Raw genomic sequence first — 26,757 nt, forward strand, 5'->3', positions numbered from 1 at the left:
AAGAAGAGAGATATTTTACACAAACACGCAGTAGGAAGAGATGATGTGAAGGCACAGGGAGAGATTGAAGCAATGTGGATGCAAGCCAAGGAATGCCAGCAACCACTGGAAGAAGCAAGGATCCCATTCTCCCACAGAATTCCAGAGGTACCATGATGACCCTGCTGACATCTTGATCTCATCCTGTGATGCTGATTTGAGACTTCTGCCCTCCAAAACCATAAGAATACATTTCAGCTGTTTTAAGTCCCTTAGTTGTGGTAATTTGATACAGTGGCCCCAAGAAACTAATATAATAAGAAACTGAAAGCATGATTTACCATAGCCAAACTATGGCAGTAGCCCAAATATCCATCAGTAGATGAATGGATAGGGGCGCCTGGGTGGCTCAGTTGGTGGAGCAGCTGACCCTTCATTTTGGCTCGGGTCATGATCTCAGGGTTGTAAGATGGAGCCCAACGTAGGGCTCTGTGCTCAGGGGAAAGTCTGTCTAAAGAGTCTTTTCCTCTGCCTTCTCCCCACTCTCTATTTCTCTCTCTCTCTCTCTCAAGGAAATAAACAAAACTTAAAAAAAAAAAAGTAGATAAATAGGAGAGCCTGGGTGTCTCACTTGGTTAAGTGTCTGACTCTATATTTTGGCTCAGGTCATGATCTCAGGGCTGTGGGATCAAGCCCTGCGAAGGGCTCCACACTCAGCGCAGAGACTCTTGTCCCTCTCCCTCTGCTCCTTCCTCTGCCTGCTCTCTCTCTCTCTCTCTCTCTCTCAAAGAAATGGAGAACAAATCCTTTAAAAAAAAAAAAAGGTCATAATGGAATATCATTCAGCCATAAAAAAGAATGAGGTCTTGCCATTTATAACAACACAGATAGAGCTAGAGAGTATAATGCTAAGGAAAATAAGTCAGTTGGAGAAAGACAAAGACCGTATGATTTCACTCCTATGTGGAATTTAAAAAAACAAAACAAATGAGCAAAGGGAAAAAATGAGAGAGAGAGAGACAAAGGAAGAAGCAGACTCTTAACAATAGAGAACAAACTGATGATTACTAGAAGAGAGGTGGGCAGGCGGATGGCTGAAATAGGGGTGGGGATTAAAGAGTTCACTTATCATATGAAAAAACCCAAATAAAAATGATCAAAAATTTTTAATAAATATAAAAAAGATGTTGATAAACTGCAATTTATTCATAAAATAGAATACCATAAAACAAGGAGAGTATGCAAACTAGATCTACATATACTGACATGGAAATATCTCATCATCATATGGTGACTGAAAATAGCAAGTAGCAGGCGGTTCCATCGTGTAATGGTGAGCACTCTGGACTCTGAAAATAGCGAGTAGCAAAGGGATATATATATGTATACATATCTATACGTGTATGTACATATGTATATTTTATATATGTACGTATATACATACATATATCCCTTTTCTACTTTTCAATCACCATAAGATATATATATATATATATATTAGTGTTGTACCACTATGTACACTTTTAAATGCCCAAAACAGTACTATAAATTATTTATGGATATATTTGTATGTGGAAAAAAATTAACCTTGGGGATCATATACACATATTGATACTGGTAAGGGAAAGAGACACTGAAGGAGGGGGCTTTAGCTACATATCCACTTCCTGTTTATTTTTTAAAAAGAGATAAAAATAAAATGCAGAAAAAAATGTTAACATTTGTTACTTCTGGGAAGTGGGTATATGCTGTCTTCCAATTTCTATACATTTTGGTGTATTTAAAATTTTCGTAATTACAATTTCATTTAAAGTTTTATTTATTTGTTTGTTTATTTAAAAGATTTATTTATTTGGGGTGAGGGGCAGAGGGAGAGGACTCCCACACAGGGCTTGACACAGAGCTGGATCCCAGGCTCTGAGATCATGACCTGAGCTGAAGTCAAGAGTCAGACACTTAACCGGATGAGCCACCAGGTACCCTTCATCTAAGTTTGTTTTGTTTTGTTTTAAATATATTTATTTGACATACAGCAGGAACACAAGCAGGGGAAGTGGGAGAAGCAGGCTCCCCACTCAGCAGGAAGCCAGATACGGGGCTTGATCCCAGGACCCTGAGATCATGACTTGAACCCAAGTCAGATGCTTAATGACTGAGCCACCCAGGTGTCCCTCATCTAAGTTTTAAAAGACAGAATATCAGATTTGGAATCAGACAGACTTAGGTCTTAATTCCAGCTCTGCCTTAATTAGGTCTGCGATCTCAAGTTAACTAATAAGTCTGCCTACAGGACTATTTTAAGGATGAAATGAGGTTTTATGTAAGTGTCCAAAGCAACCTCAAAGACTAATAATAATAGCAAAGTGTCCTGGGAGGGAAAGACTGAGGCTTATGAGAAAGCCTAGCCCTGCTAGTGAGGAGAATTATATACAGCAGCATTTTCCAGAAGTTTTTGACCAAATACCCCTTCATTTAAATGTTTTGAGCAGTCACCATCAATATATGTATATCTATCACTTAATAATATACTTATGCTATTGTACTTTTATATATAATAAAATATACATAAAATAATTTTAAAAGATTAATTAACATAAATGTTAATCATGGAAAAATATGCATTACAGAAAAGACTAGTTTCCATTATAATGGAAAATAATGGATAAATCATTTATCCAGCCTCCTCCTTTCACAAACAGGAAAATAAAATCTCAACAGGTAAAGTGGTCTGCCATGACAGGCAGGCAACTCATTCCATTAGGCTTCATGAAAAGAGATGCAAAAATTCCGAACAAAACTTTAGCAGATTAAATACAACAATATGTAAAAGAAAAAAATAACCCCATAACCAAGTGAGGTTTAATATTTAATTTAATATTTGTTAATATGGTGACTTAACAGTGATTAATTTAATATTTCAAAATCAATCACAAACTTAAACAGAAAACCAATACACTCATCTCAATAGACACAGAGAAAGGATTTGATAAAATTGAACACTCAATAAAATAGGAATAGAAAGGAATTTCCTCAACCTGATAAAAGACATCTACCAAAAACCCTTAGCTAATATTGTACTCAGTGTTCAAGATGGAATGCTTGTCCCCCTATTTTACGAACAAGAGAACAATGTTCTCTCTCACCCCTTCTACTCAACATTGTACTGGTACTTCTAGCCAGTGTAAAAAACACGGTTTGAAGAGACAGAGCAAGAATCAGAACCAGACTCAGATGTGACATTGTAATTATCAGACTGTGAATTTAAAATGAAATTTTAAATATCTACTGGAGAAAGTAGACAATAGGCAAGACCTGATGGATAATGTAAGCAAAGAGATGGAAATTCTAAGAAAGAATCAAGAAGAAATGTTAGAGAGAACACTGTAACAGAAAAGAAGAATTACTTTGTTGGCCTCAATAGTATAAAGCTGAGGAAAGAATTTCTTTCTGTTCTTGATATGACAGTAGAAATATCCCAAACTGAAAAGCAAAGAGGAAAAAAAAGGACAGGAAGAAAAAAGAAACAGAATATCCACGAACTTTGCAATGACCACAAAAGCTGTAATGGGAATGTTAGAAGGAAAGGAACAGCAGAAATATGTAAAGCAGTAACGACTGAGAACTTCCCTAAATTAATGTCAGACACTAAATCACGGACCTGGGAAACTCAAAGAACACTTGGCAGGATAAACCCCCTCCCCCCCCCAAAAACTACATCTAGGTGTATCATACTCAAACTGTAGAAAACTGAAGATAAAGAAAAAAATCTTGGAAAATGCTGACGGGGGGTGGGTGGTGGAGGGCAACACCTTACCTACAGGGCTACTTCTCAGAAAAGCAAGCAAGAAGAGAGTGATGTGAAATATTTTAAATGGTGAGAGAAAAGACCCACCAACCCAAAATTCTGTATCCTGCGAAATTATTCTTCAAAAGTGAAAGCGGAAATAAAGACTTTTCAGTCACTGAGGGAATTTGTTGCCAGCAGACCTGCCTTACAAGAAACGTTAAAAGAAGTTTCATCAGTTTGTTCAAAATAGTAATAGCAACAATACAGGGATGACTGGGTGGTTCAGTCGGTTAAGCGTCTGCCTTCAGCTCAGGACACGAACCGGGAATCCTAGGACCAGGACCTACATTGGGTTTCTTGCTCAGTGCAAGCCTGCTTCTCCCTCTGCCTGCTGCTCCCTGTGCTTTGCTCTTTGCCTGTGTACTTTCTCTCTCTCTTTATTTAAGAACCATAAATAAAATCTTAAAAAAATAGCAACAATATATTTAATTATGTATCTATATAATATATATGTGCTTCTACATAAGTGAAATAAATGACAGTGATGACAAAAAGGATGGCAAGGAGGAATTAGGCATATTTTGTTATCATAAGGTTCCTGCACTACTTGTAAAGTGGTATAGAATTATTTAAAAGTGGATTTGGGGGATGCCTGGGTGGCTCCGTCAGTTAAGTGTCTGCCTTCAGCTCAGGTCATGATCTCAGGGCCCTGGGATCGAGGCCCACATCAGGCTCCCTGCTTGCCGAGGCGTCTGCTTCTCCCTGTCCTTCTGCCTGCTGCTCCCCTTGCTTGTGCTCTCTTTCTGTCTCTCTGACAAATAAATAAAATCTTTAAAAATTAAAAAAAAGTGGATTTGGATTAATTGTAAATGTATATTGCAAACTCTGGGACAACCACTAGAAAAGATACCATTTATAACAGGACCAAAAATATCAAATATCTAGGGGAAAACCTAACAAAAGATGTAGAAAATCTCTAAACAAAACTAACAACAAAAGCAGTTTAATAGTTTCACACAAAGTTAAATATGCCTAGCATATGATCCTATTCTATTCCTAGGTATTTACTTAGGAAAAAAATATATCTATCTTTCTTTCCTTCTCTTTCTTTCTTTCTTCTTTTTTTTTTATTTGTGGGAAGGCAGAGGAGATGGGACTGTTCTGTATCTTTATTGTGGTGGTGGTCACAGAACTCTAGGGATTTGTCACAATCATAAGAACTGTAGACCAAAATATGTAAATCTTACTGCATGCACATTTTAAAATATTATTAGAATTTTTAAAAATCCAACATGGTCTTGAAAAATGAGACCACAATTTCTTCTTCAGATGGAAAATACATCTAAATTCACAAAAAGTTCCAACCTCACTTGGCTCAGTTCAGGTGAAAGGGAGAGAGTTCACTATTCTTCCAGGTAGAGGATACAAGTACACAGAATCTTTTGGCAGGGGTCGGGGGGGGGCATATTTTGCATTCTAATCAGATGTGGAGACGTTTTCTTAAGAACAACTTCCAAGATGTGGCACAAGGTTTTTCTATCTCTCCAATTAAAGACGTGGAAAGCCATGACTCTGAGGCACTATAGGCTATCAACTCGTCTCTTAAATAATTAAAAATTTAATACGTAATTTGAGGACAATATATTTTCAGTGCTCTAATTCCCTGGAACGTGTTGGTGTATGGTGCTTCTGTTAGTAGTGCTATTTAACAAATTACCTTAAAAATTAACAGCTTAAGACAACCATTTTGTTATGTTCATAGATTTGGGGGCTCAGGAATTCAGACAGGACATGGGGAATGTATGGGAATTCAACCTGGAAGATTCTATAACTGGAAGCTTGACTTATGAGAAGGTTTTTGCTCACAAGTCCAATCCACGTCAAGAACTATGACCTGAGATCTCAGTTTGGGTTGTCATTTAAATTACTACCTCTACATGGTTTCTCCATGTAGCTGGGGCTTTATCACATGGCAGCCTCAAGGTGGGCCAGGGCTTTAAAAGCAAGGGTCAGCAGACAGTGTAGAGGCTGCACCATCATCTTTTGTGACCTGGCCTCAGAAGTTACATGTATCAATTCTCTCACATTCTATTGATTACAAGTGGATCACAAGACCACTCAAGATCCAGGGGAAATGACCCCACCTCTCAGCGGAAGGAGTACCAAGTTCACACTGTAGTTAAATATATTGGATGAGACATGCTGGTGCAGATCTGCTGTATGTGCATAGTCTACAGATTCCATCGGTTAATGTGATCATTGGTATCTAGCATTACTTAGTTAACTGAGATATTAATTTATTGAAATACTTCAATTCTCAAGAAGTAGGAATGTGGGGCCCCTGCGTGACTCAGATAGTTAAGTGTCTGCCTTCTGCGCAGGTCACAGTCTCCAGGTTCTGGGATCGAACCCCAGATCAGGCTCCCAGCTCAGTAAGGAGTCTGCTTCTCCTTCTGTCTCTTCCCCTGCTTGTGCTCTGTCTCTCTCTCTTTCTTGAATGAATAAAATCTCTTAAAATTAAAAAAAGAAGTGAGAACATATTATGTGAGGAAATTGTTGAAAACTATAAAAGAAAAATTTAAAAATCATTTCAGCTTCTTTTGCAAAAGAGGATCTGCAATTTTAATGGTCAAAACTATGCCCCAGAATAAGAAAAGAAAATGAACAGGTAAAACACTGTCATTAATTTAACAAGAATGTTAAAATTATAAAAACTCTTTCATTTTAAAATTATATTTTAAAGCTCTAGAGTTATTATCTACTTTAAAGTAGTTTAAAGAAAGTTCGATACAAGTTTATTTAGATTAGCCAAAAACTAGATATAACCCAGGTAAGGTATCCATCAGCAAGGGAAAGAACAATATTCTGGTCCATAATATAAGAATTTCAAAGAAGCATTTTAAAAATTTAAGTAATCCTTCATGTTTGCCCCATACCATATACAGAATTGAGAGAGAAATCAAAAACTTGAAAGTGAAAACTAGAATAATAAAGCCATTAAAGGAAAACATAGCATAGTATATTGGTGATTCTGAGGTAGCCAAAGATACCTTAATCATATTACAGAAAGCCATAAAAGACTACATTGACAATTTGGACTTCATCAAAACTGAAAAAATAAATAGTACTCATCAAAAGACACCACTGAGAAAGCGAATAGACAAGGCAGTAACTGGGAAAGAAGTATTGCAAAACATGTATCTGACAAATGACTGGTAGCAAAGAAATACAACTCAAAAATGTACCACCAAACAGCCAACAAAAATGCAAAAAATTAGAAAAGATACTTCACCAAAAAGGCACACATACCAGAAAAAAGTGCTCAATATCCTGGGTTCTCTGGAAAACACCTATTAAATTCAATTAAAATTTAATTAACCAAATGCTGGCAAGGCTGTGAAGCAACAGACTCCTTGTGCATTGTTAGGGGAAATGTAAACTGGTCCAACTACTTTGGTAAAAGGTGTGGCAGTTTCTTAAACTAAATATATACTTATGACGTAACAATTCCATACCTAGGTATATAACCAGGAGAAATAAAAATATGTATGTCAGCAAAATATTTGTATAAGAAAGTTCAAGGGGCACCTGGGTGGCTCAGTGGTTAAGCCTCTGCCTTTGGCTCAGGTCATGTTCTCAGGGTCCTGGGATCAAGCCCCATGTCAGGCTCTCTGCTCAGCAGGGAGCCTGCTTCCCCCTCTCTCTCTGCCTGCTGCTCTGCCTACTTGTGATCTCTCTCTCTCTCTCTGTGTCAAATAATTAAATAAAAATCTTAAAAAAAAAGAAAGTTCAATACAAGTTTATTTAGATTAGCCAAAAACTAGATATAACCCAGGTAAGGTATCCATCAGCAAGGGAAAGAACAAACAAACGGTGGTATATTCATACAATGGGCTACTGCTTGGTAACATAAAGGAATGAATACCGATACGCTCAATAATATGGATGAATCCCAAAATCATACTGAATGAGAGAAGTCAACAAAGAAAACACACAGTGTAATTCCATTTATATGGAATTCTAGAGTAGGAAAAAAAAATGTGGGAAAGAAATCAGAACAGTGCTTGCTTTTTGAATGGAGGATGTGGGAAGGGATTGACTGGGTTGGGGCATGAGGAAACTTTCTGGGGTGATGTTAATATTCTATGCATTTGTCAAAACTCAGAAAATGATTATAGGCACCCCAGAAGAAGAAAGGGGGCAGAAAATTTATTTTAAGAAGTAATAACTGAAAACTTCCCTATAATCTGGAGGAAGGACACAGATATCCAGATCTAGGAGGCACAGAGATTTCTGCAACAAAATCAATCTAAGGAGGTCCACACCAAAACGGCAAAAATGCAAAATGGCAAAAAGTATGGATAAAGGAAAAAAAATTTTAAAGTAGTAAGAGAAAAGACGACAGTTACATATGAGGGAAACCCCAATAAGGCTATCAGCACGTTTTTTTTAAAAAGATTTTATTTATTTATTTATTTATTTATTTATTTATTTGACAGACAGAGATCACAAGCAGGAAAAGGGGCAGACAGAGGAGGTGGGGGAAGAAGTTCCCACTGAGCAGACAGCCCGATGTGGGGCTCGATCCCAGGACCCTGAGATCATGACCTGAGCCGAAAGCAGAGGCTTAAACTACTGAGCCACCAAGGCGCCACTATCAGCACATTTTTTTTTAGCAGAAACTTAGCAGGCTGAAAGAAAGTGGCATGATGTATTCAAAGTGGGGCAGCTGGCTAGTTCAGTCAGTAGAGCATGCAACACTTGATCTCAGGGTCATGAGTTTGAGCCCCATGATGGGGACAGAGTTTATATTAAAAATAACAATGATAAAGTGCTGAAAGGGAAAAATCTGCAGCCAAAAGTAGTCTACCCAGCAAGGGTATCATTCAGAATAAGAGAGAGAAAGAGTTTCTCAGATAACCAAAAATGAAAGGAGTTCATGGCCACTAAATCAGCCCTACAAGAAACATTAAAGGAGACTCTTTGAGCAGAAAGGAAAGACTAAAAATGAGAGTGTGAAAACCAGACAACACAAAAGCAGGAAAAATAAGTATATCTGTAAAAATCAGTCAAGGGATTCACAAAATAAGGATGTAAAACATGATACCACATACCTGTGGTGGGAATGAGATGAGGAAAGATTGGGTTCAAACTGAAGTGCCCATCAACTTAGTACGGACTGTTTCATGCAGAAGATGTTATACACAAACCAAATGGTAAAATCAAAACCAGAAATAGATATGCAAAGAATAAAGAGAAAGGAATCCAAGCATATCACTAAAGAAAGCCAACAAACCACGAAAGAGGGAAAGACAAGAAAGGATCAGAGAAAAACTACAAAAACAACCATAAAACAAGTAAAAAAGTGACAGCAAATACAGGTCTATCAATAGCTACTTTGATGTAAATGGGCTAAATGCTCCAATCAAAAGACATAGGGTGTCAGAATGGATAAAAAAACAAAAAAACAAACAAACAAAAAAACCAAGACCCATCTTGTCAACTTCTGTTGACAAGAAACTCATTTCAGACCTAAAGACACATTCAGGTTGAAAGTAAGGGGGTGGAAAAACATTTGTCACATGCAAATGGATGTCAAAAGAAAGCCAAGGTAGCAATACTTTTATTGGGCAAAATAGACTTTACTTTTTTTTTTTTTTTTACAGATTTTTGTTTATTTATTTGAGAGAGAGAGAGAGTGTGAGTGCATCAGCAGGGGGGAGAGAAAGAGGCAGAGGGAGAAGCCAACTCCCCGCTAAGTGGGGAACTGGATGCAGGACTTGATCCCAGGATCCCGGCATCATGACCTGAGCTGAAGGCAGATGCTTAACTGACTGAGCCACCCAGGTGCTCTGGACAAAATAAACTTTAAAACAAATACTAAAACAGAGAAAAAGAAGGATACTACATAATAATAAAGGGGACGATCCCAACAAGAAGATACGACAATTGTAAACATTTATACACCCAACATGGGAGTACCCAAATACAAAAAAAAACAGTTAAAAAATAAAGGAACAAATCAACAGTAATACAACAGCAGCAGACTTTAAACACCTCACTTACATTGATGGACAAATCATCCAAACAGAAAATCAACAAGAAAACAGTGACTTTCAATGACACACTGGACCTGATGGATTTCACAGATATATTCAGAACATTCCATCCTAAAACAGAAGAATACACATTCCTTTCAAGTGCCCACGGAACACTCTCCAGAATGGATCACATATTGGGCCACAAAACAAGTCTCAACAAATTCAAAAAGATCAAAGTCATAGGATGTAACTTCTCTGATCACAATGCTATGAAGCTAGAAATCAACTACAAGAAAAAAATCTGGAAAGACCACAGATACATGGAGGTTAAATAACATGTTAGTAAACACTGAATGGGTCAACCAAGAAATTAAAGAAGAAATAAAAAATCACATGGAAACAAGTGAGAATTAAAATGCAATGGTCCAAAATCTTCAGGATGCAACAAAAGTGGTTCTAAGAGAAATTTAAAGCAATCCAGGCCTACCTCAAGAAGCAAGAAAAAAAAAAATCTCAAGTAAGAAACCTAATCTTACATGTAAAGGAGATAGAAAAAGAAGAGTAAACCAAACCCCAAATCAGCAGGAGGAAGGAAACAGTAAAAATTAGAGCAGAAATACTGATATAGAAACCAAATAAATCAATAAATAAATAGAACAGATCAATGAAACCAGGAGCTAGTTCTTTGAAAAAAATCAGTAAAATTGGTAAACCTTTAGCCAGACTTATTAAAAAAGAGAGAGAAAGAAAGAAAGCAAACAAAATCACAAATGAGAGAGGAAAAATAACCACCAACACCACAGAAATACAATTATAAGAGGATATTATGAAAAATTATATGGCAACAAATTAGACAAGCTAGATGAAATGGGTAAATTCCTAGAATGGATTAAAAACTGAAACGGGGCACCTGGGTGGCTCAGTTGGTTAAGCATCTGCCTTTCCCTCAGGTCATGATCCCAGGGTCCTGGGATCGAGTCCTGCATGGGTCTCTCTGCTCAGTGGGGAGCCTGCTTCTCCCTCTGCCTCTGCCACTCCTCCTGCTTGTGCTCTCACTCTCTGTCAAATAAATAAAATCTTAAAAAAATAAAAAGTGAAACAGGAAGAAATAGAAAATTTGAACAGACTGATTCCTAGCAAGGAAATTGACTCCGTAATCAGAAAACTCCCAACAAACAAAGATACAGGGCCAGATGGCTTCAAAGACAAATTCTACCAAACATGTAAAGAGGACTTAATACCTATTGTTCTCAAACTATTCCACAAAGTAGAAAAGGAAGGAAAACTTCCACATTTATTCCGAGGCCAGCAAACCTTGATATCAAAACCAGATAAAGACATCACAAAAAAAGCGAATTATAGGCCAACATCTCTGATGAACATAGATGCAAAAATCCTCAAGAAAATACTAGCAAACCAAATCCAACAATATAGTAAAGAAAATTAGTCACCATGATCAAGTGGGATTTACTCCTGGGATGCAAGGGTGGTTCAATATGCATGAATCATTGTGATATATCACATCAATAAGAGAAAGAATAAAAACCATATGATCATTCTAATAGATGTAGGAAAAGCATTTGACAAAGTACAACATCCATTCATGATAAAAAACCCTCAACAAAGTAGATTTACAGGGAACATATCTTAATGTAATAAAGGGCTTAAATGAAAAACCCACAACAAACATCATACTCAATTGAAAAAAATCTAAGAGCTTTTCCCCTAAGGTCAAGAACAAGACAAGGATGTCTACTCTACCCTCACCACTTTAATTCAACAAAGTACTGGAAGTCCTAGTCTCAGCAATCAGGCAACAACAACAACAAATAAGAGGTATCCAAATTGATAAGGAAGAAGTAAAACTTCCATTATTCGCAGATGACATGATACTCTATGTAGAAAACCCTAAAGACGCTACCAAAAAACTACTAGAACCGATTCATAAATTTAGCAAATTTGCAGGATATAAAATGAACATACAGAAATCTGTTGAATTTATATATACTAAAAGTGAAGCAGCAGAAAGAGAAAATAAGAAAACAATCCCATTTATAAGTGCATCAAAAATAATCAAGTACTTAGGAATAAACTTGACCAACAGGGGAAAGTTCTGTATTCTGAAAACTAAAAAATAAACACTGATGAGAGACACTGAATATGACACAAAGAAATGGAAAGACATTCTATGCTCATGAACTGGAAGAACAAATATTGTTAAAATGGCTATATTACCCAAAGCAATCTACATATTTAATGCAACCCTTATCAAACACCAACAGCATTTTTCTCAGAACTGGAAGAAACAATCCTAAAGTTTGTACGGAACCACAAAAGACCCCAAATAGTCAAAGCAATCTTGAACAAGAATAACAAAGCTGGAGGTATCACAATTCCAGACTTCACATTGTATTATAAAGCTGTAGTCATCAAGACAATATGGTGCTGGCACAAAAACAGACACACAGATCAATGAAAGTGAACCAAAAACCCAGGAATAAACCCACAATTACATAGTCGGTTCTTCTATGGTGCTCGTCTTCTAAAGATGCTCGACATCACTCAGCCACTGTGGGAAACAGAATGGGGTTTCCTCAAAAAGAAATCCAATCACCCTAAGGATCCTGTTTTGCACCACTGGGTATTCACCCCCGAAACACCAAAACACTAGTTCAAAGGAATATATGCAACCCTTTATTTATTGTAGGGTTATCTATGATAGCCAAGTTATGGAAATTAGCTCAAGTGCCAACTGATAGATTTGCTGCTAAAGAAAATGTGGTATACAAATACAATGGACTATTATTCATCTATAAAAAGGAATAAAATCTTGTCATCTGCAAAGACATGGATGGAGCTAAAGAATACTAAGTGAACTAAGGCAGTCAGAGAAAGACAATACCATATGAATTCACTCATATGTGGAATTTGAGAAGCAAAACAAATGAGCAAAGGAAAAAGAGAGAGAAGCAAACCAAGAAAGAGACTCTTAGCTATAGAGAACAAACTGATGGTTACCAGAGGTGGGGGGTTGGGTGAAATTGGGGATGGGGATGAAGGAGGGCACTTGTCATGACCACGGGGTGATGTATGGAAGTGTTGGATCACTCTATCATATACCTGAAACTAATAGAGCACTATGCATTAACAGTAGTGGAATGAAAATAAAAGTTTAATTTTAAAAAAAAGTAAAACCCCCCTCATTTAATGTACACTAAAGGTTTATGCATTTTACTAAACATAAATTTCCTGTGAAAAGAAAAAACATGTAAATAAATATTAAGCACGCTGACATATTTAGAGGGAAGTTAACTGATGTCCCTGACTTTCTTTGAAATGCACCAAAATTAAGATGCATTAATGGATGGACAGAGGGATGTATGAATGGAGAGCTCTATGATAAAGCAAATATAGTAAAACATTACTGACACACCTAAACAGTGGGTAGATGAATGTTTACTCTTCAATCCCTTCAAATTTTCTGAAAGTTTTAACATTTTCCTAAAAGGCTGGGGGGGGGGGATAAATGGGCTAATTCATTGCTAATTTGATAAGAATTTGAAAATTATAAAAATTACTCCATCCCAAAATTTAATTGTAAAACTCTAGAGTTTTGTTAGCCTGTGATAGAATATAAATATTCTGACCTGCAATATAAAATTGGGCCTGCAACCCAAGCATTTTAAGTAAGCACATTAAAGTTCTTCAGCTCTAATCAATACTCAGAGTAGAGCCTCAAGGGAAACAGCTCATACCCACGCTCTATAATTCTGAGCCTCTTGACTTTTGCTCAGCACATTCTGCCCGCCTTTGCCATTAGTTCTTTCCGGAAATTGAAGCAAGAAATAAAAAATGTTCAGTGCTTTCTGCCCAGGATTTTTGGGTTATTTGTTGGGGTTTTATTTGTTGTTTTATTTTTTAAATTTTCTAAACTGCTCATTGTTAAAAAATATATATGTGAATCAAAGAATGAGGCATGCTCTATTTTAAACTGTTTGATGTATAGTCTGCTAGGATCCCTTCAAAGGATATACAGTCCTTGAAGTATTTATATAAATATACATGTACACATAACCTTTCAATATTTTCATAAATAGGATCATATTAAACGGTCTTTTGAATTTTACTTCCTCTAGAAAACAGCACAACATATACATGGTAACCATTAGTGTTCACCAATATCTGATTTCCTCTCTTCCTTGTGAATACATGGGTAGGGGCCATGTGGCGAGGACTGGTCACTGCGCTGAGTGTAAATGATACATATTTCTGCCCAGCTGAAAATTTGTTGGTCTGGACCCTCCAAAGTTCTCTCTCTGGCACAGTGATCAGCAGCATTCAACGTAGTGGCTGTTTTGTTAGCCTCAGTCCCTGAGTGACTACTATGAACACAGTTCCCCCAACAACCATGATGGATGTATAGTGAGCAAGAAATAAACCTTTACTGATTTAATTCCCGAGATTTGGGGGGATTGGTTGTTATTGCAGCATTACTTAGCCATTCCTCACTGATAGACTGAATATTTCTTAAGGTACACATATTTGATCTACCTCATTAAACAGTAGCCTTAAATTAACACAGCATGTGCATGCGCACGCACACACACACACACACACACACACAGAGCTCTGTTATGATCCACTCGTTAAGTTTTTTCTGGATAAAACCCTTCTGGGAGTGTAATTACCAGGTAAAAGTTTCTAAACATTAGCCAGAAACTGCCAACTGTCCTCCAAAATGCTGAGCCAATTTAAACTCCTCTATCAAGAGAAAATGAGAGTATCAGTTAACCTACAGGCTCACCTGGCGTCAGTTATATTCTTCTTTAAAACAATGCCAGTAATATAGGTGGCATTTATATCTCATTGTTGTTTCAGTGTGTAGTGTAATTAGTCATCTTTTCATGGGTTTAAAAGCTACTGGTATTCCTTCTGTGAATTGGCTATTTTTGTCCTTAACCCGTTTTTGTCTGCTGATTTTATAGATTTTCGTAAATCCATAATGTTAATTCCTTGGATCTTATACTAGCTACTAGTATTTTCTCTCAGCCTGTCCCTCACCTTTTAAGTGTTCTTATTGAAACTTTTGCTATAGAGAAACATAAAAATTTTCCTGTAGTCAATACAGCCAACTTCTCCTTTATGGTTTTTGCAAAGTGTACCCTACCACAAAAGAAAAACATATTAAATGTTTCCCAATCAATTGTCACTGAAGCCTTTATTAATCCATTTTATCTTCACTGATTTGAAAGTTCTCCATATCTTACAACAAAACCCATAAGAATGGGTCTTTTATGGGTTCTATACTGTATTTTACTGATATTTGGGTTTCCTCTACTATATTTCCCTACTGTAGTATGTTATGTTTTCAAATATCTACAAATTATATAAAGTCTAGTATCTAGACATTAATATTCTACTTTTTCAACATTTTCTCAATCCTTTAATTTTCCTGAGGTACTTCATAATCCATGAGCCAATTTCTCACCCTTAACCTTGCAAAACAATACCAAATCTAACAACAACAAAAACCCACATTGTAATTCTGATTGGAACTACTTCCAATCTACAGATTAATTTGCACACATTATAATTTTTATAACAATGTTATTGTTCATTCAGAGATACAATAAAGCTTTGAAATTGTATTTAATCTTAAACTTTCTTGTTCAGTATTTCTTCCCAAGTATTTCATAATTTTTGTTGCTATAGCAAATAGTATTCCCCCTTGCATAATATTTCCTAACTGGTTATTACTGGTACAAAGTCAAAATACTGCTTTTTGTGTAATCATCTAGTGTTTAGTTACTTTCCTGAATACTCTTAACAGTTCTAACCACTTTTAAATTTAGTCTTTTGGATTTTTAGGTATACAATCATATCTGGGCTCTAATTTAAAAATCAGTCTTCAGTGCTCTGGGACGCCTGAGTGGCTCAGTTGGTTAAGTGGCCTACTCTTCACTTTGGCTCAGGTCATGATCTCGGGGTCAGGAGATCAAGTCCCACATTGGACTCTGTGCTGAGTGTGGAGCCTGCTTAAAATTCTCTCTCTCCTTCTTCCCCTGCTCTCCCACCCCCATTCATGTGCTTTCTCCCTTAAAAAAATCACTGTTCAGTTCTATTTTGGGATATTAATACAGTGGTTCCTAAATGCCTATTTCCACTATACCTAGGGTAACAAAATAATGGAATTTTATGGTTCGAAGGGACATTATAGTGATCTAATTCAAGGGTTATATAGTCAAGCACTTACTAGGGTACACTGATAAGAAAAATGTGAGAAGGTGTAAGACAATAAGGAATTGAAGAAACTTGAAAGAAACTGAGAACAGGTTGTATCTGAAAAGGAGAGCTACCACTCTCTCCCAATTGATAGGTACCATGAGGAAATGTAGACTCGTCTATTTTTCAAGAAGCGCTAGATATAAAGACTTTTGTTTGAACTCCTAATTTTAAACAACATTAAACAAAGGCCAAACTAATCACAACTGCTAGCTTCCAATCTAGAAACTTCCCTGAAGCTAATCCAATACCTTCATTTAAGGCAATTTAAACTCAGAAAGGTGTGTCAGAGATCCCAAGAGTAGCAGATGACAGGCAAGGGCTTCGTATTTTGTTTAGCTGTTTGGTGGGTCAGAAGAGTATTTACAAAGTGCTAGGACTAGGCAAGTGTTTTGCTTGGTTTGGTTACAGACAAGAAGTTTAGTCCCTATGTCCACACTTTATGTTCTCTGGCTTGTCTTGCCTTGGATTTGCTATCATGGCAAATGCAAAGCGTACCTTTTATTTTTTATTTTATTTTTAAAAAATATCTTATTTATTTATTTTGACAGAGAGAGAGAGATCACAAGTAAGCAGAGAGGCAGGCAGAGAGAGAGAGGCAGAGAGCCTGCTGCGGGGCTGGATCCCAGGACCCTGGGATCATGACCTAAGCCAAAGGCAGAGGCTTAACCCACTGAGCCACCCAGGTGCCCCCAAAGTGTACCTTTTAAATTCTCCTTCCATTCTGGGGGAAGTTCCACATTATACTCCCTGTCACTCGATATGGAAGTCAGAGTTCAACCTGCAGGACCCAGTCTTCCTTGCAGTTGGAAACATGCGGGTGACCCAAGCTCCACCAGTCAGGGAAGTTTGTAAAAGACTTTGACTTGGGAGGGATTAACAGGGGAAACCAGCGAGGCATAGACCATGTTTGGTGGCAGAGGGATCCAGTTTTCCACAGCAGCACAGGACGCAAGCATGCCAGAAGCGGTGGTGGTGATGACTGTGGTAAGATGGAGTTCTTGGAAGCAGCGCAAATAGAGCGTTGAGTCACGGGTGGTGCAGTGGTAACAGAGGCCATTTTCCCATCAGACAAGTTCTACAGCCCACTTCTGGGCACTGTTCCTAGAATTTAGTTTCAGGCTTATTTCTTGAGCCCTCCAATGATACTATGAACCACCCAGGAGCCTTTTAATAAATTCCTTTTTTGTTTAGCTAGCCAGAGACAGTTCTCTTTGTTAAAACTAAGGCTTCACCAATACAAAGAATACCATCTGGCAGTGACAGAATCAAATCAAAGATCCTGGTCTTTTTGATTCCCGGGCCAGTGTTTTTTCTATGACATCACCTTATTTATATTTCATGCTGTTACGAAGGTTCAAAATGCTGTTTTCAAAAAATGTATGCCAAGGCTGCCATCTCAAAGATATTCTATGAACACTGTCAGAGTGTCTATTTAGTTCATGATGAGAATAGATGTTTCAGTGCTTTTGGATTACATCTTAGTTTCTGCTTTTGTTCGTACAGATTCATAGACTTAAAAGATGTTAGACTTACAATAAAAACACCCATAACAACACAGAGCGGTTTGAATAAAGATAGAGCAAAACCACATAAAGGGAGAGATAATTGTCTGAGATAAATCAGAATGAGATCATTACAATGTTCTAAGCACTAAATTTATATTCTTCTTCCTTGAAGTAAAGGACAGTAATGGGGTGGATTATAACAATGTTTTGCAAACTCAGTCCACCAATGAAGATGTTTATTTTCCACCTTCATGGCCTCCAAGGCTTTTAAGAGTTTCTTCCAACCTCATTTATTAAAGAATTTTAAAAAAAGATTTATTTATTTATTTATTTGAGAGAGAAATAGAGTGCACGAGTGGGAGGGACAGAGGAGAGACAATCTTAAGCAGACATCGTGCTAAGTGTGGAGCGTGACGTGAGGCTCCATCTCACGATCCTTCTGAGATCAGGACCTGAGCTGAAACCAGTCAGATGCTTAACTGACTGTGCCACCCAGGTGCCCCTAAAGAATGTTTTCAATGACCTCATCATAGATAAATCTGTAACTTCACTGAAATACAGAAAATAAGCCATAGATTTCTATTACTATTTTTGGTGACATGAAGTGGCAACTATCGGGATAAAGGGTTTTCACTTTCTAGTGTCCACAGTGTGCTATAATAAGAACTTTCTATATATTATCATATTTATGCATCATAACTTTTCTAATACCGTGGGTATTATTATCCCCATTTTACAGGTGAAAACACTGTTCAGCAACTTACTGCTGCCAAGCAGACCAATGTTAGAACTGAGATTTGGATTCAGGTCAGCAAGTCCAGAATCAGATCTTATTTCTATTGTACTAATTCTCTTAGGAAGAATTTGAATTTTATAAGAGAAAAAAACTTTCTTTAAAATCTTTTTTTTTTTTTAAGATTTTATTTGTTTATTTGACAGAGAGAGATCACAAGTAGCAGAGAGGCAGGCAGAGAGAGAGGGAAGCAGGCTCCCCACTGAGCAGAGAGCCTGATGTGGGACTTGATCCCAGGACCCTGAGATCATGACCTGAGCCGAAGGCAGCGGCTTAACCCACTGAGCCACCCAGATGCCCCGAGAAAAAAACTTTCTTGAGACTCTAAATCTTCTAAGGCATTTATTACATGGATGTTCATAGGTCCAAGAAGTAGCTGGGAAAGACACAGGAAGGGTAAACAGGGCAGGGGCCTTGCCCTCTGGGAGCTCAGTCCTGGTGGGGAGAAAAGGTGAGTACGCAGAAAACCAAAATATGCACAGGATTCCTGGGATAGGTGTCATCTCCAAGGGGTAGCTCAAGGCTTGGGGAGGTAGCCAGAGAGGAACTAATCACATCTTCCCTGGCATGGGGCCGGGCCCTCGCTGATGCTGCAGCCTATGGTTCAGAATCCAGGGCCCACAGGGGGAAGCCGCATCTTGCCATGTTCCCGATTGCACAAAACACTGGCCCTGCCAAGCCTAGTCCCTGCCCAACTCCCTGCTGAGGTCTGCCTGGGAGGCCCCTGAGAGTCTGAGGAAGGCTCTCTGTGCTCTCCTGGGTCACAATCAGCAACTCCCATCAGGTGACCTGACAGACGTGAAAAGACAGAACTAGAGACCCCCACAAGGCAGAAGAGAAACATTTCCTGCCCACCGGTTTCTACCTGTCCCCTCATTCCTTCAGGCTATTTATGAGGCAATTATCGCAAGAAGGCCCACGCATGAATCCATTCATCTGTTATCAGGCGTGGCATCTTCTGCGGAAGCTGCGGATTACCTCCCACTCTCCTGGTTTCCCTGAGAGAGGCACAAATCTCTGAGAAGAAGGGTAAGGAAATGCCTGGGGCTTGGACTGCTCCCCCAGTAAAAGGTCAGGGCCCTGAGTCCCCAGGTGTGCGCTCACAGTGCCAGGTATGTAAGTAGGGGAGAGGCTCAGGGCCACAGAGGCCTACTAGCCTCAGTCCTGTCTCTGCCTGCCTACTCCTGCAATGCACAATTTGCAAAGGGGAATATTTTACAAGTGTATTTATAAACCAACATTCCAAGAGCTTCACAATGTCAGTGACTAGAAAGGGCCATAGAGACCGTGACATGGGCGAAAGTGAGGTGCAGGCAGGCAGAATTGCTCCAGTCCCTTCTCTCATGCAGGTCAGGCCTAGCTCTCCCTGACTCCCCTCCAGTCAGAGAGAGACCGCCCTTCCCCAGGGCAAGGCAATCAATTATTTGCTTGTTTGCTGTGGACCTGGCGACTGAACAGTCCTGAGAAACAGAGTCACTCGTGAAATGATTTGACAAACATCTAGGGTACCTGACTGGAGCCAACTGTGGGTCCGGGCGAGTAATCAAATTAGCAGGGGCTACCCGTGGGTAGCGGATGAACTGCACTCAACACCTTGTCTCGCCCAGAGTCAGGGCTCCATCAGTGGGGACTTCTGTAAGAGTCTTCCTCTAGTAAGATGGAAATAAGGGGAGGGGGTGGGCAAGGGTCAGGCCATGACCACACTCCCGTGAAAACACTGAGAGGGTGGGAGGATTGGCCTGTCATATGAAGACAATGTCACCACCTCCAAACTGGAACCCCCAAGAATAATCCTAGCCCTTGGCCATTCCGCGGGGGAACTAAGACCTTCACGGAGCCCAGAGGTAGGTGCCAGGAATCGAACCATGAACAGGACCACGGAGGTCCCTGACTCTTGGGAAGGAGAAGACACACAGGCGCACGCACACCAGACGACCACTATGTAAATCAAGTACCTGCAAGTTGTACGAAGTGCTGTGAAAGGGCAGCAAAAGGCTAAGGCTGACAGGGAGCCATCTACTTATGGCAGGAGAAGCAGAAAGAAATCCCTTAGGGCAGAGTGTCACTGAAGATGAGCCTTAGAATTTGCCCTGAGTGGCAGCCAGTGAGGCCAGAGGACGAGGCTGGGGAACAAGAAGTGATTAATACTGGAAACACAAACAGAGTCACATCACTCGGGACTCAGCCGGTGGCCCTGAAACGTCTGGATTTTACTGTAAGGACGATGGCAAGCCCCGGAAGGGTTTTGCAGGCTGGGCATGATCTGATCTGGTTTCCATCGTAAGGAATTCCTGGCCGGGAGAGGGCCTCAAGATGGGGTGGGGGTGTGGGGAGGAGCTGGTTTTTTCCAAGCACGTAGTGCCTCGAGGCCATCCTCTGTCAAACGACCTGGCGGCCTTTCTTCCACCCACGGTTAGGGTCGGGCCTCCATCTGCAGGCAACTTTTCCTCCTTGGATCTCCTGCCCGGGGCCTAAGTGCCTCCCAAAAAGTCCCATAAACTCCCTCAAGTGTTTCCAACAGACTTTGCTAGAGCGTTGAGAGAATGGATGCTTTTGTAAAAGGACACAAAATAACAAAAGCAAAACCACTCCCTCCTTTCTGATGGAAATCTCTTTCCTCCTAATGGCTTTCCATTAGTCCCCCGCCTGGGCAAATGCCTTTGCTCCTTCCTCCTTCTCCCTTTATTTTCCAAAGGCCACGAACCTGCGTATGACTATGAACAAAAACAAAGAGCTATAAATTCTTATTGATCCCAGAAGGTTGGCAATTCTAAACAGTAAAAATATGTCCTGACTGCTTCTCTCAAAAGAACATTCTGGAAACACAAAACAGCTTTGTTAAGACAACAAATGAGTTTGGGGGACACTTTGGACCTGATGGTGGCCTCAGATCACCAGGTATGGATGGAATAGGCAACTCCAGATACAAAACTGGAAATATCCCCTCCTACACACCCTCCACCCCCTCCCGGACTCACTTCCTCACTGGTCAGCCAGTATCTTGACCGCCCCAAGTTTCTTATACAGCTTTTGGCCAGTAGTGTTTTCAGGAGTCCGAATTCTCAGTAAAGAGAAAGTCCCCTTTGTTCTCCCATCCATGATTTAATTTACATCCTCCTGAACGCGCTATTCACTTTGTTTTCAGGCTAAGAAGTCTCACAATTGTACTAGATCCTGAATTTGAATTTCCCTGTGTTTCCACTGTTTGGCAATCTGCCCAGGTCAGCCACTGGACAATCCCAGAATTCAGCTCTACCTTAGACAAAACCTTCATTGCTCATGATTTATTATAGTTCTAACTACTGTCATCTACTTTCCCCTTGATTTGTCCTTTTATGTTTTGCAAAACACACCGATATGTGTGCATCTTTTTATGTTTTTCAAAACACACCGACGTGTGTGAACTCACCTACACACAGATGCATACCAATTGCCTCTCCGCTGATAATCAGATTAAGTTTTCACTGTCTTTTCCAACTGGATCACATTCCTAGGGAGCTGTCTCTCCTTTTTTCCCCAGATTTCTCGGGGGGGGGGGGACCCTTAGCTTCATTTTTTCCTCCCATTCCCACCACCATGCACTTTTCCCGCATTCCCTGGAGCCTTCAATACCAGGATTCAGAAGAGGACAGAACTGACTTTCTATGCTTTTGTCTTTCTGTTCTTGCCTATAAGCTTCTTTTATATGCAAATGCACAAACTTTATTAGAAATGGGCCAAACTTGATCACAAAGTAGTACAAACACAAAGACATGTCTAGTCCTAATAAAAATCGTGTAGTAAATTAGTTAGGCAACACCAGGGAAGAAACTTTTTTTGCTCTTTGGACAGTCTTGAAGGGAAAACAGATTATTGCTGGCAGCATCTGGCTTACCTGAATGTATTGTAATCCACCATCTTCGTGAGCCTAGAGTCAGCTGCTGCAAGAACCTGCTTGAGCTCTCTGGATTTTGATTCTTCTTCTTTCAGCTTTTGTAGGATAAGTTCAATGTTGCTCATGGGAAACTGAAGCAGGGGGAAGGAAAGGAAGGATATTAAAACATGCCTGAGCAATAGGGAGCCCAATCTTTCTGATGGCCTGAGAACAGACTTCATGCTCTGAACCCGAAGGTGGCTGGGCATGGCTTTCCACAGAGAGCACCACAGAGAAGACGCAACTAGAATTAAATCTCATCAGTTGCAGTTTTAGGAAAATGAGTGACATCGGCGTAGGCCCAGATCAGAGAGAAATGAGCTTAAGGAACAGCAAGCCACAGGAATCAGAAAACAATCCCTCGGCCTTGTCCCCTGAACTGTTGGATGTTGGCCCAATGGGTTGGGAGAACCTAATGGCGCGATTGGGGATTCACGATTGGATAAGTGGACCCTCATTTTCTCTGGATCTTATTAGTGGGCCCCCTGGGACTAGTGGCCGTCAGACAATGCACTGAGCAGAGCATGGCCGGGTGTTGGAGATCTACATGCACTGCAACCCCCTGACATTCATTCTCTGGCAGCCCTCAGGTGTCTTCTCCTACCCTGTCATTAGGTTTTTGACTCTAAAAATACTTCTTACTCAATCCAGTAAAGCGTAAGCTTCTAAATAATTACAGCTAAGTGTCAATAAAAAAGAGAGAGAGAGAGAGAGAAGACTGAATACAAAGATTCAAAACATTGATGTTAATTTAGTATAAAGGTCTCTTTTTTCCACCACGGGGTTTGTGACTTATCGCAGCCCTCCTTCCTCCCCACCTTCTGCACTGCCTTTCATCTATTTCCATGATTCGATCTATTAGGCCTTTTGCAAAGATATTAAAGAACATATTAATCTTGGGGCGCCTGGGTGGCTCAGTCAGTTAAGTGACCAACTCCTGATTTTGGCTCAGGTCATGATCTCAGAGTTGTGAGATCAAGCCCCATGTCAGGCTCCATGCCCAGTTCAGGGAGTGGGTCCTGCTCAAAAAAAAAAAAAAGCAAAAACAAAAACAAACTAACTAACAAAAAACAAAGAGTATAGTAATCTTTCTCTGTGTCGGAAAGTCCTTGTTAAGGGTAGTTTTAAAATAATGCAGCTTTCACTTGAGATGCTGAAACCAGATAATGTCCTACCCTGCTTTTACCTTTCTGAAAGGAGAAAAGCCCTTTATATCTTACAAATATATATGTATATATACATATATCCACACACTCAAGCTATATTAATATATGTATATAATATACGTACAAACAATACATATATAGAACTATGTATCTAGAACACATATATACCTATATATAATATGTGCAGGTTTTTTATATATATATATATAAAATACATACATGCACATTATATATACATATGTATGTTAACATATAGGTTTGCCCTATATTTGAAAACTGAGTCCTCATTCACAGCAGCTATTGTAAATTGTACCCTGACTGCACTTGCTATGGGCCACACAGAGTGAAGCATTTCACACGCACGATGGCATTTCCTCTGCGTGGTAACTCTCTGAAAGAGTCAGCGTGTAAAGCTGAGGCAAGTGGAGCTCAGGGAGAATACATGTCGAAGGCCTCTCAGCCAGGAAGTGTGGAGCCATGTTTCCCAGCTGAGCCTGCTGTCTCCAGAAATCTAACTGCCCAATTATTGATCCCCTTTGCCTGAATTCGGAGGCCTACCAGTTCACAGTTTTATGCTAACACCAGGTCCCAACCCTGCAAATGGAGAAAGGGAGTGGCAGCCCCGGAGGGTGCTTCGAGGGTCCACAATCCAGAGGGAACGCAGAGAAGAGCTGAGAGCCCCCACCGGCCATACCTTCTGGCCACACTCTGCCCGGGGCCATTTTCTCCCGATGACTGCATCAGGGGCACCACCTATAGGTGTCCCACGTCAGGCAGCAGTAGGAGCTGGCCCACTGCTGCCTGACATGGGACATCTATAGGCGGCAGCCTTTGTTCTCGGGCTCCCCAGCAGCCTGGCCGATGCTTTCTCAGAGCTGCACTGTGTCCTGAGGACTTTCGCGCCCCAACCTCCTTCTTTTTCTTCTCCTTTGTCGGGGGTTCAGACCTACACCTCAGGCTCCCCACCTGCTCTTGCTCCTTCCTCATTTATGCTTCATATGCATTCCCCGGGACGTCCCTTGCTTATTGAATTCAGCCCCAGAGCCCCCAGACAGAGAAGGGTGATGGGATATACACAGAGAGACTGATCTTAGCAACTTACCCCTGAGTGTTTTACATATAAATGAAAGAGAATTGGTACTGTGTATAGAGATATAGAAAAAGATACAGATATAATTGACACATAAACATTATTTACAGGCAGATTTTTTTTTTTAGATTTCTAAAAATTTATCTGAGAGAGAGCATGAACAGGGGGAGGGCAGAAGGAGAGGGAGAAGCAGACTCCCTGCTGAGCAGCGAGCCTGACCCAGCACTCCATCCCAGGACGCTGGAACCATGACCCTAGCCAAAGGCAGACGCTCAACTGACTGAGACACCAAGGTAGCCCCTTACAGGCAGACTTCTAAAATAAATTGTTTCTAGGGGCACCTGGGTCTCTCAGTCAGTTAAGCGTCAGTTTTCAGCTCGGCTCATGATCCCAGATTCCTGGGATGGAGCCCCAAGTGGGGCTCTCTGCTCAGCGGGGAGTCTGCTTCTCCCTCTGCCTCTGTGTTCCCTTTCCCTCTGTGTGCTCCCAAGTGCTCTCTCTCTCTCAAGTAAACAAACAAAATCTTTAAAAAAATAAAATAGATGGTTTCTAGGTAGATTTTTCAATATTAGGCAATGTCCCTCAAATATACACGTTTGCACACCAAACCAATCAAGAATTTGCACACTCAAAATCAAGAATTCATCAACGTGTTATTTTCCCAGAACAGCACTGCCATACTAGTACTTTTAGTGACAGTACCCAGCTGCCATTTTGTTTCAAATGAAAAAAACTCCAATTTGTCCTTGAATTCTTATCTAGGCCTCAGGTAGCTCCTGTTCTGGAAAGCTGCAACCCCAGCAACTACCAGGTTCCCTCGGGGCTTCTGTTTGTTCCGTTCTTGGCCGTCCTTGTAGGCCTGTGCCAATTAACGGGGACGGCGCAGTGTGTGGCACCAGATTTTCTTCCTTTCCTATAGTCGCTGAATCTCTTTATGAAAACATTGTCAGCGTCAGCAGAAAAGCCAGGAAACTTGATTCAGCCCTGGGCCTGCCTCCTGCCTGTGCCCGGCATCCGTGCCGCTGGGCACCAGAGGGCCCAGCGTGTCAACAGAGGAGATCGGGACCTGTGGCCAAGTTGCACAGATCCATTATTCATGGCCACGCGTGTGAATGCACAATGTAAGGCCGGTAGGAAGAAGAAAAGGCCTAGAGAAAGAAAAACACAGACTGCAGAGCGCGGAGGGGCAAGCGGAGAGTGCCACAGGCCGCTTACCTTATCTGAGTTCCTTTCCATGTAGTTTAATGTGTACTTGTCAGCATTGAGCAAAAGAAACAGGTACCCATTCACGTTCACTTTGGCTCCGATATACAGTTCCTCAGCCTTGATATATTCTGATAGTTCACTTTTAAAGACCTCTTGCCCAGGCTTCTTAACACGAGTTCTTTTCAAGAACTTCCCGCCAGTAATCCCTATAGAAAAAGAGAAAACTTAATGAGAACCTTTGTTCTTCAAAGAACCATACAACTTGCCTTTAGAGTTCCTTCCTGCTCAAACACGGACTATACAGCTTAGCTTGTGAGCTCACACTGCCTATTCTTCTCAGACCTGAAGGGAGAATGAGACAGTAGGAGAACAACAGATTCCCTAGGTGGATGTGTAAAGAAAAAAAAAGAGAGGTACGGCATTCCAGCCTTTTCTTTCCCCTGTCTACTTCCTTCCCAATCCAAACACCTAAATAAACATTTAGTAAGTGCCTGCTCTATGCCCAGCAGCATACGGAGAACTGGGACATTAGGAAGATAACCCTGCTTCAGAGCACGTTTGAACAGTACCACGTAGAAAATTCCCCACTTGAGTTTGTTTCCACCTATCTGTCCCAGATGATGTCTTACATTTATTCCGACACACGGATTAAGTGGAGGATGCCCGGCTTCTGGAAAGAAGCTTACTTAACTGTTTGAAGATAACTCTGAGTGTCCCATAACTTTTTTTTTTTTTTCCTACAGGCTAAATATCTTTGCTTCTTTGAGCAATGCCACGTATTTCTTACTTTCCAGAATTCTGACCATCTCATGTGCTCTCTTCTGGGGCTTATTTGGGCTTTTTGTTTTTGTTTTGTGGCTCTTGGAAAGCAGTGAGCAGAACTGAGGATGAAACTCCAGTATCTTCTCACTGCTACTTAACTGATACCTTCAGGCATCTGAATACAACCCGAGCTTTGGGAGTCAGTTTCATCACACTCCTGCCACATTCAA

The 26,757-nt window shown here is 40.2% G+C and overlaps 1 protein-coding gene across 3 annotated transcripts in view; it reads right to left on the reverse strand.

Moving 5' to 3' along the window:
* The window catches only part of EFHC2 (EF-hand domain containing 2), a 186,729-nt gene that overhangs the window by 51,358 nt on the left and 108,614 nt on the right, over positions 1-26,757 (reverse strand). For all 3 annotated transcript variants that reach the window (XM_045994580.1, XM_045994581.1, XM_045994582.1), the window contains 2 exons: positions 25,775-25,971; positions 22,265-22,395 (listed from right to left, as the gene is read on the reverse strand). In XM_045994580.1, coding sequence (XP_045850536.1) covers positions 22,265-22,395; positions 25,775-25,971 — 328 coding nt within the window. The remainder of the gene's footprint in view (positions 1-22,264; positions 22,396-25,774; positions 25,972-26,757) is intronic.

Source organism: Meles meles, chromosome X, assembly GCF_922984935.1.
Source record: "Meles meles chromosome X, mMelMel3.1 paternal haplotype, whole genome shotgun sequence".
NCBI lineage: Eukaryota > Metazoa > Chordata > Mammalia > Carnivora > Mustelidae > Meles > Meles meles.